The sequence below is a fragment of the Erpetoichthys calabaricus genome, chromosome 3 (genome assembly GCF_900747795.2).
Source record: "Erpetoichthys calabaricus chromosome 3, fErpCal1.3, whole genome shotgun sequence".
Taxonomy (NCBI): domain Eukaryota; kingdom Metazoa; phylum Chordata; class Cladistia; order Polypteriformes; family Polypteridae; genus Erpetoichthys; species Erpetoichthys calabaricus.
In genome coordinates, this window is record NC_041396.2 from 312,335,794 (window position 1) to 312,346,900 (window position 11,107).

General features: G+C 44.2%; 1 protein-coding gene and 1 non-coding gene across 2 annotated transcripts; both read left to right on the top strand.

Moving 5' to 3' along the window:
- Window positions 1–274: 274 nt before the first annotated feature.
- On the top strand, window positions 275–428 carry LOC114644176 (5.8S ribosomal RNA). Its single transcript, XR_003714914.1, has one exon. It is a non-coding gene; the product is annotated as a 5.8S ribosomal RNA (ribosomal RNA).
- Window positions 429–2,488: 2,060 nt separating this feature from the next.
- On the top strand, window positions 2,489–9,742 carry LOC127527255 (trace amine-associated receptor 1-like). Its single transcript, XM_051925365.1, has 2 exons — window positions 2,489–3,476; window positions 9,681–9,742. The coding sequence occupies exons 1-2, from the start codon at window positions 2,530–2,532 to the stop codon at window positions 9,724–9,726; spliced, it is 993 nt and encodes a 330-aa protein (XP_051781325.1). The 5' UTR covers window positions 2,489–2,529; the 3' UTR covers window positions 9,727–9,742.
- Window positions 9,743–11,107: the final 1,365 nt, after the last annotated feature.

Genomic DNA, 11,107 nt, shown 5'->3' on the forward strand with positions numbered 1-11,107 from the left:
TTCCCTTTCGACTCTCCAAGACTGCCCGGACCTCTCGTCCCATGTGAGTCAGGATGGTCACAAAGTTGCCTTAACCACCCTTGTCGGCTGGTGGGGCTAAACTGGGCACCTACCTGTCCACTTCGACAACAAGGTTCAAAGACCCAATGCACCTCCCCTCCCTGCCCGGTGTGGGGGGAAGCCAACTCTGGGCACCCGGGCCCCTGTGCTACCCTGTCTCAGTTCCTCTTGTTCCTCCTCATTGGGCCTTTGACAGACACGGAGAGAGACAGACTACTCTTGGCAGTGGATCACTCGGCTCGTACATCGATGAAGGACGCAGCTAGCTGCAAGAACTAATATGAATTGCAGGACACCTTGATCATCAACACTTCAAACGCACCTTGCGGCCCTGGGTCTTTCCTGGGGCCATGCATGTCTGAGGGTTGCCTTTTTGATCAATCGCTCCTTGTGGTTGGCGAGGCTGGGGAATTCATAGGGACCCATGCCCCTCTGTCCCCCAAAATCACTTGTCCAACCTTTGTATACGGACAAAAGACTAATCGAACCATCTAGTAGCAGGTTCCCTCCGAAGTTTGCCTCAGGATAGCTGGCATTCGCCGAACGCAGTTTTCCTTGGTAAAGGGAACGATAAAAGGTTTTGGGGCCGAAACGATCTCAACCTATTCTCAAGAAGCCCGGCTCACAGGTGTGGAGCCGTGAATGCTGAGTGCCTAGTGGGCCACTTTTGGTAAGCAGAACTGGCGCTGTGGGATGAACCAAACAGTGGGTTAAGGTGCCCGATGCTGACGCTCATCAGATCCCAGACGCCCCCGGAGGCCAAGAGAGGGGCCCGTGCATTGGAAAGAGTCTTATTTTTGCAGCATTCAGAGAGCTCTTGCCAGCCCTTGAAAATCCAGTGGAAAGGGTGTAAATCTCACACCGGGCCGTACCCATATCTACAGCAGGTCACCAAGGTAAACAGCCTCTGGCATGTTAGAACAATGTAGGCAAGGGAAGTCGGCAAGCCGGATCCGTAACTTTAGGATAAGGATTGGTTCCAAGGGCTGGGTTGGTTGGGCTGAGGTGCGAAGTGGGGCTGGGCGAAGGATGAAGCGAGAGGGGTGTCCCCAGGTGGTGACTCTCCAGAGCCTTTTCATGGATTACCCTAGCTGTGTTGAACATTGGCCAGCCTCTGACAACTACCTTTCTTCTTTGGGTTTCAAGGGGCTTAGGGCCTCTGCCAAGAAACATGAAGCATTGCATCGTGATGGCTTTGCCTTGCTTGAGCTAGGAGATCCATAGACATCTCTGCAGTATTTTGGCCAGCCTAATGATACAAATGTGAAGAAATATATTCAAGTGGCATAAATACTATGAAAAAGAGAAGGCAGGTGCTCTTCGCCATCCACAGTTTCAACTTTAATAAAAGGGGAGACCATGGAGATAACTGAGCAATATGAATATCTGGAACAATCATTGAGAACAAACTAAACTTTCTTAACACAGCGTAAGTCTGTAAAAAAGGGCAGTCACAACTTTTATTCCTTATGAAACTCAACTGTTTAATGTGGACAAAACCATGGTGACATTTTTTTTACAAGTCTTTATTGAATCCATTGTTACATTTGTATTTATCTGTTGATTTGGAAACCTCAACAACAAGATATACATCATCTTCACAACAATATAAATATCCATCCATCCATTATCCAGCCCACCGCAGGGCACACACACACACTCACACCTACACCAAGCACACACTAGGAACAATTTAGAATCACCAATCTACCTAACCTGCATGCCTTTGGACTGTGGGAGGAAACCCACACAGACACGGGGAGAACATGCAAACTCCACGCAGGGAGGACCAAGGAAGTGAACCCAGGTCTCCTAACTGCGAGGCAGCAGCGCTACTCACTGCACCACCATGCTGCCCACATTATAAATATTTTGCAGTAAAATGACTGTTTCACAGCAGACGTCTATCACTAACATGTATTGCAATCATGTTAGAAAGAAAGCCAACTCAGTTCTGTCAGACAGATGCCATCCTCTTTACGCTAAGTGCCAGCTGTTGCTATCAGGGTGCAGATCTAGGTTTCCAGGTTTAAGAACTCTTTTATTCCTAGAGCTATAAGCATTTTAAATTCTGTTACTTGTAGGGATGCTGCTAAATGTTAAACTCTGCAATATTATTTTGTGTGCTGTTTAAAGTTATTCTTCTTTTTTGTGTTGATTTGTGTTTATGCAATAACACTGCTTGTCAAATGTTATGTCTTTGTTGTATCTATTGGATCTCTGTAGTAATGTCTTTTGTTTTTGTAATTTCCTGCTGCAAACATATTTCCTTCTAGGATAATTAAGTCGAACTTAACCTAAAACCCCTAATTAGGAGTGAAGAAGAACATCAGACGGTAATGAACTGGTGCAGAGAGGCTGCTGTGATCCCTTTAGAGACTGAATAAATATCACCTGCAGACGCCCGCTGTCAGGTACAGCAGTCTTAGCGTGTCTGTGGGTAAACGTGGCATTGCTGAGGAAAATAAAATGGAATTTAAGAAGCCACATGTTGGTTACTGCTTTCCTAATAACAATGCATCTTGCTACAAATTAATTTATGAAACAGACGTCTATGTATGTCTTTATATTTTCTGTATTCTTTTGATTTTTGTCACTATCTTTGGAAATCTTCTTGTCATCATTTCTATCTCTCATTTTGTGCAGCTGCACACGCCGACAAATTTTCTGCTCCTTTCACTTGCAGTGGCTGATTTCTTGGTGGGTTTGTTTGTGTTGCCTTTTACTTTGACTCTTCAGATTGAAACCTGCTGGTATTTTGGAGTGATCTACTGTTATGTGTTTGTGGCACTTGGTAACTTGTTAAGTGTGGCCATTATTGCTCATGTGGTTTTAATATCCATTGATCGCTACATTGCTGTTTGTAATCCATTCTTTTACAGCTCAAAAATAACTTTGAATGTCACAAAGCTCAGCATTGTAGTGATGTGGTTGTATTCACTTGTGTTTACCTTCTTGTTTTTATATTTTAGTTATATTGAAACAGGGGTGTGTGAACAATCCTGTATTCTGTATGGATACGAGTATTCAGGTTTTGTTGTTTTAATGTTTACTTTTATTATCCCATATTCACTAATGATATGTTCTTATGCAAGAATATTTATAGTTGCCAAAAGACATTCTAAAGCCATTAAATGTTTGATTGAAAAGACGCAGTCGGTGGAGAGCAGCAATTCAAAAACACCTAAAGCATCTGAAACAAAAGCAGCAAAGACCCTCGGACTGGTGGTGGCCGCCTTTATGGTCTGCTGGTTACCCGTCATTTTGTTTGATCTCTGTAGTGCTGTTACTTCATTGAGTTTGCGTGAAACAAGGAATGCGTTAATATTAGTAAGTGAGGTGAACTTTGGAGTTAATCCAATTATTTATGCTTTTTTTTATCCCTGGTTCAGAAAAGCTCTTAAAATAATATTAAGGTTTAAAATATTTAGCCCCGCTTCCTCAGTGATTAATTTATTTTAAGTTTGAAAAGTTGATGACAGTGCACAATAATATTCAGTGCTGACAATTTGAATTTAATTATGTTGCATATTATGGATTCTGTTATTGGTGTATTCTGCTTGTGTTTCTTACTCCACAGCAATACACTTTAAACGAGTTTATTTATTGAAATGTCTGATAATCAGCCCCATAATAAACAAACTGGACTGCTAAGCACCGCTGTGTCTTTTGCTCTGCTCTGTCAGATTGTGTCTGTAAATCATTCGACATGTCGGTGAGTTGATTTGTTATAAATGACGTTGAAATCCCAGCCGATGTGATCCTGGCACAAGCCGCTCACGCCGGGTTACTGCGGACTGTTAATTTGGAACATGGGGTTAGAAAATGGATGGAAGGATGAAGCATCTGGTTATCTAAAATTACTGAATGGGAAAAGCCGATATTAGAGTTTATCATCACAACAATGCTATTAAGTTTGCGTGTTAATGTTTTAAATTCATTCTTAGTTGTATTTTATGAATCTCCACCAATGCTTTGCCTATCGACTGAATGTTCTAATTTTGGACATTAATAAATTTGATTCGCTGCATCTTATTTCAGGATTATGATGTGTGTTCACATGAAATGCTGTTTTATATGTATATACTGTATATTACCCCTAATCACGGCTACTAACACAGTTGGCAGTTTATTTCATATTTTTATACTTTATTTCATGATATTCTTTTTTATTTGACTGCTATTATCATTTTCTTTTGTATGATGCTGAGGTACTTTGAGTGTTAAAATCTGTGATTTCTTTCCTTTCCTCTCTGATGTCAAGTTCTACTCTCGGGTTCCTGCAGCTTTTGTTAATTATGTTATTTATGGTCAGATAAATATTGCGTAAGTTCAGATTTATTCTTTTTGAGCGGCACGTCACAAATCGTTCAGGCTTTCTTTGTCTTTCATTTCTTCAGTAGCTGTAGGGTTGTTGTAGAGCACAATGGCTCCTGCTACTTCATACACAGAAAGTGTTCAGTTATCTTGGCAACACATTTAAAAATACAGAAGTGTGTGCTCATTTGTGTCTTTTGAGATTTTATGTCTTTGTAATGAATCCTTTACTGAGGATTTGAACACAGTGTCTCTTTAAGTGATTATTAACAAAGATCAGGCAGTGTGGTGCAGTGGTGAAGGCTTTGGGTTGTGAGTTCAAATCCCACCACGTGTGGCTCTGAGAGGGTCACTTCACCCACCTGTGCTTCAGTTGGAAAAAGGAAACGCAGCCAATTGTATCTGAAATGCTGTAAGTCGCTTTGGATTAAAGCGTCAGCCAAATAAATAAATGTAATGTCAATGGCCAGATCTTTTATATCCGTGTGTTTAGATAAACCTCAGCATGTTGATTTCAAACACGTGAAAGTTCTTTGTGTCAAGTCGTGTCACTAATCCCAGACAATGCTGTGACTGTCCACTCAGATCCTAAATTTGATTCAGCTCATCGTATTTCCTGATTGTGATGTCTGTTCAGGTGAAATGCCATTATATAAACACACACAGCTGAAGTCATTTTGTGTTAAATTCCTTGACTTTGCTCTCTGGTGTCAGTTCTCGTCTCAGGTTTCTCCTTTTTGCACTGAGCTTTATTTTATTTATTCCCTTGACGTCTCTTCTTTCCTCTAACCACAGGCTGACGAGTTGCAGGTTACATAATCCGCTGCACTGATGAAGTTGTTGAAAGTGTCTCCCTTCCCAGAATTCTCTTTACTAGCTGCACTGTGGAATTTGTATTTGTAGAATTGATGCAACATACAAGGAGAGCGCAAAATATTAAAAGATTAAATATTAGTTTTAGAGTTTAGGGAAAAGTGATTTTATTATATTTTATATCACATTATTATTATTCCTGCGGTGGGTTGGCACCCTGCCTGGGATTGGTTCCCTGCCTTGTGCCCTGTGTTGGCTGGGATTGGCTCCGGCAGAACCCCGTGACCCTGTGTTCGGATTCAGCAGGTTGGATAATGGATGGATTATTATTATTATTGTAGACAATTTCATTTTTTATGTGATTATTAATTGTACTTCCCATGGAGCAGCTCCAGACAGAGGGCTGTTTCACACTGAGGAGATTTATTTCTGCAGTCAGAAGAGCAGACAGACACCTCTTGCTAACAAGTGGGATTTAGAAAGTTAAAACTTAAAACAGCACAATTATAGTTTTAATAAAGCTCAAGTTGGAATCATCATTTTCTGCACTTGCCACATGTGTAAAATTGACACTCTTGAACCATTGCTTATCTTTGTGCATACTGACCTCATGGACGTGATGAACTGCTACAGTTTGTCAAAATGACATTAGACAGAGAGGGGCCAGCGGTGTTCATCTTGGCTGTGACAAGCTTTAAAAAGGCATCAGCTTAAAGTGAAAGGATTTTATTTATTCTATCATTTGCTGATTTGAAAGAGAAGACCCAGGAAGGAAGAGAAGCAGAATAAACAGAACCACAGAGCCATTAAGAGACTGAAAAGCCTCACATATTCATCATATTCATCTGGGACAGCTCCTCAGATAGCCAGTTTGAATATTTAATAGTAATAATAATAAGAAGAAGAATACATTTTATTTATGTAGAGCCTTTCTCATGCTAAAGGCACTTTGATTTGCACACCCAATTACCTTTTTATTTGCTTTTCTTTTTTACCACATTAAGAACATTTAAGAAGTTACTTGAACCTGCCATAGAATACGAAGGTGCTGCTTGACCTTGACAATATGATGAGAGTGGTGCGTCTTATGATATTATTTACCTGGACTTTCAGAAAGCATATGGAGAACATGAGAGGTTGGGTATCACACTAAAAGAAGTGGCAGTTCAGGGTGATGTTTTAAAATGGGTGTAGAATTGGCTCAGACACAGGAAGCAGAGGGTGATGGTGCGCGGAACCTCATCAGAACTGGCTGATGTTAAGAGTGGTGACCAGCAGGGGTCTCTGCTGGGGCCGCTGTTATTTTTAAAATATAAAAATATTGGACTTCTGTGCTCGTCATGGATTGTCCATAACGAACACCATGTTCAAATATAGGGGTGTTCATATGTGCCCTTGGCACCAGGACACCCTAGGCCTCAGTTCGATGATCGACTTTGTGGTCGTGTCGTCGGACTTGCGGCCACATGTCTTGGACACTCGGGTGAAGAGTGGGGCGGAGGTGTCAACTGATCACTACCTGGTGGTGAGTTGGCTTCGATGGTGGGGGAGGATGCCGGTCAGGCCTGGTAGGCCCAAACGTGTTGTGAGAGTCTGCTGGGAACGTCTGGCAGAGCCCCCTGTCAGAAGTAGCTTTAATTCCCACCTCCGGCAGAACTTCGACCACATCCCGAGGGAGGTGGGGGACATTGAGTCCAAATGGGCCATGTTCCGTGCCTCTATTGTTGAGGCAGCTGACCGGAGCTGTGGCCGTAAGGTGGTCGGTGCCTGTCGTGGCGGTAATCCCTGAACCCGTTGGTGGACACCGGCGGTGAAGGATGCCGTCAAGCTGAAGAAGGAGTCCTACCGGTCCCTTTTGTCCTGTGGGACCCTGGAAGCAGCTGATAGGTACCGGCAGACCAAGCGGAATGCGGCTTTGGTGGTTGCTGAGGCAATAACTCGGGCGTGGGAGGAGTTTGGGGTGGCCATGGAGAACGACTTTCGGACGGCTTCGAGGAGATTCTGGTCCACCGTCCGGCATCTCAGGAGGGGGAAGCAGTGCAGTGTCAACACTGTATATGGTGGGGATGGTGCGCTGCTGACCTTGACTCGGGACGTTGTGGGTCGGTGGGGGGAGTACTTCGAAGACCTCCTCAATCCCACTACCATGCCTTCCAATGTGGAAGCAGAGCCTGGGGACTCAGAGGTGGGCTCCCCCATCTCTGGGACTGAGGTCACCGAGGTGGTCAAAAAACTCCTTGCTGACAGGGCCCCAGGGGTGGATGAGATACGCCCGGAGTTCCTCAAGGCTCTGGATGTTGTAGGACTGTCTTGGTTGACACGCCTTTGCAACATCGCATGGACATCAGGGACAGTGCCTCTGGATTGGCAGACCGGGGTGGTGGTCCCCCTATTTAAGAAAGGGGACCGGAGGGTGTGTTCCAACTACAGAGGGATCACACTCCTCAGCCTCCCTGGAAAAGTCTATTCGGGGGTCCTGGAGAGGAGGGTCTGTCGGATAGTCGAGCCTCGGATTCAGGAGGAACAGTGTGGTTTTCGTCCTGGTCACGGAACAGTGGACCAGCTCTACACCCTTAGCAGGGTCCTAGAGTGTGCATGGGAGTTCACCCAACCAGTCTACATGTGTTTTGTGGACTTGGAAAAGGCGTTCGACCGTGTCCCTTGGGGAATCCTGTGGGGGGTACTCCGAGAGTATGGGGTACCGGACCCCCTGATAAGGGCTGTTCGGTCCCTGTACGATCGGTGCCAGAGCTTGGTCCGCATTGCCGGCAGTAAGTCGAACCCGTTTCCAGTGAGAGTTGGAATCTGCCAGGGCTGCCCTTTGTCACCGATTCTGTTCATAACTTTTATGGACAGAATTTCTAGGCGCAGCCAGGGCGTTGAGGGGGTCCGGTTTGGTGGACTCAGGATTGGGTCACTGCTTTTTGCAGATGATGTTGTCCTGTTTGCTTCATCAGGCCATGATCTTCAGCTCTCTCTGGATTGGTTCGCAGCCGAGTGTGAAGCGGCTGGGATGAGAATCAGCACCTCCAAATCCGAGACCATGGTCCTCAGCCAGAAAAGGGTGGAGTGCCCTCTCAGGGTTGGGAGCGAGATCCTGCCTCAAGTGGAGGAGTTCAAGTATCTCGGGGTCTTGTTCACGAGTGAGGGAAGAATGGAGTGTGAGATCAACAGGCGGATCGGTGCGGCGTCTGCAGTAATGCGGGCTTTGCATCGGTCTGTCGTGGTGAGCCGCAAGGCGAAGCTCTCAATTTACCAGTCGATCTATGTTCCTACCCTCACCTATGGTCATGAGCTATGGGTAGTAACCGAAAGAATGAGATCGCGAATACAAGCGGCTGAAATGAGTTTCCTCCGCAGGGTGTCTGGGCTTTCCCTTAAAGATAGGGTGAGAAGCTCAGTCATCCGGGAGGGACTCAGAGTAGAGCCGCTGCTCCTCCACATCGAGAGGAGTCAGATGAGGTGGCTTGGGCATCTGATCAGGATGCCTCCTGGACGCCTCCCTGGTGAGGTGTTCCGGGCACGTCTAACCAGGAGGAGGCCTCGGGGAAGACCCAGGACACGCTGGAGGGACTATGTCTCTCGGCTGGCCTGGGAACGCCTTGGGATTCTCCCGGAAGAGGCTAGAAGAAGTGGCCGGGGAGAGGGAAGTCTGGGCATCTCTGCTCAAGCTGCTGCCCCCGCGACCCGACCTCAGATAAGCGGAAGAGGATGGATGGATGGATCTGTACTGCTGCTACTTCACTTACCTTGCATGAAATAAGGAACGCATTATCATGGGTAAGTGAGGTGAGCTTTGGAGTTAATCCAATCATTTACGCTTTTTTTTATCCCTGGTTCAGAAAAGCCCTTAACCCCTTAACCGCCCTCTGCCGGATATATCCGGCATCGTAGCTTTATTGCTGACGCCTTAATGTCAGAATTATCCGGCACATTTGCCTGTGGTTATGTGAATGCCTGGCGCGTAGTATAACTGACAGTTTGGCGTGGGTATTATTACTACGTTTTATTTCGACAACTCTGCGCTTGTATTGGCCGATCATGTGATGTGATTCGAAAGTGAAAGCTGTGAATATGGCGAAACGTAAACTGACTTCAAGTGAGGTTTTGCAGGCGATTTTGGACAATAATTCTGATCATGATTGTAGCAGTTCTGAAGAAGATTTTAGCGACAATGATGATCAGCAACGTGCGCTGCATGATACTGTGAATGACGACGCATCGGATGATGGCGATGAGTGGGTGTATCCCCAGCATCTCAACTGGACTGCTGCCCGTTATTTGAGCCAGATATGAAAGATCCAAACCGTGACCGCTTGTTCAAGCTACGTCCTTTGATTGACCATTTATTTGAAACATTTCAGCAGGTATTTCAGCAGGTAAATACTGCTTGAATAAATGTAAAGTAAAAAAACGAAAATTGTTCAGATTTCTCCTGGCATGGGGAATATTTAGGGAGTTGGCGGTTAAAAGGTTAAAATAATATTGAGTTTTAAAATATTTAGCTCTGCGTCTTCAGTGATTAATTTATTTTAATTTTTAAAACTTGATGTCAGTGCACAATAATATTTGGTGCCGCCAATTTGCATTTATTTTTTTTTGTATATTATGCATTTTTTGTATTAATCATTAGAACTCTTTTATGTGTCTCATATTGTTATTGGTGTATCCTGCTTGTGTTTCTCACTGCACATCAATACACTTTTTATGAGTTGAGTTTAATTATTAAAATGTCTGATAATCAGTCTCATAATAAACAAACTGGACTGCTAAGCACTGCTGTGACTTTTGCTCTGCTCTGTCAGATTGTGTCTGTAAATCATTCAACATGTCGGTGAGTTGATTTGTTATAAATGATGTTGAAATCCCAGCCAATGTCCTCCTGGCCTAAGCCGCTCACGCCGGGTTACTGCCCGGTGCTGTCAGGACAGAGTCGGACTCGATACGACTGTTAATTTGAAGCATGGGGTTAGAAAATGGATGGAAAGATGAAACATCTGGTTATCTAAAATTACTGAATAGGAAAAGCCGATATTAGAGTTTATCATCACAACAATGTTATTATGTTTGTGTTTAATGCTTTAAATTCATTCTTAGTTGTATTTTATGAATCTCCACCAATGCTTTGACTATCGACAGAATGTTCTAATCTTGGACATTAATAAATTAGATTAACTGCATCTTATATCAGGAATATGATGTATGGTCACATGAAATGCTGTTTTATATATATATATTGTGATCAATAAGAAAGTCACAAATACAAAATAAAGATTTGGGGACCGTCCCCGTATATTGTCTTACAGACAATATTGAAAAAATGAAGCAATTCAAAGTCTTGAAAGTACAATGAACAATGAACTGAAAACAAAATGGTGGTTTTATAGAGCAGAAAAACATGTGACAGGAAATGGTTGGCAAAATGGTGATGTGGCAACAGGAACTGGAAGTGATGTGGTTTGTGGGTGCCGGAAGTGATGTCATCAATAATGACCGGAAGTGACGTCATCGCAGCTATTTTGAAAACCCGGAAGTTGCGGGATTAATTCTCTTCTTGTGTCCTGTTGGAAAAAAGAGTTCAGGTAAGTACCACGTGATATCCCTTTATCTCGCGATGTTTCACTCACCTTTAGGCTCTTTGACTGCCTCCTAATCGTACATGTGTGACATGACCCCCCCCCTCAGCCCAGACCCGTCGGGTCGGGCGACCTGCACCGCGAGGTCGTGGACACGAGAGAGAGCATCTGCGTTGGCTTGCAAGGAACCCCTACGATAAACGACACTAAAACGATATTGTTGTAAATCCAAAAACCACCTAGTGATGCGCGGGTTAGACTCACGATGGAGAGACATCCACTGTAAAGCGGCATGATCTGTCACCAGAGTAAACTCGCGTCCCAGTAGGTAGTACCGTAGA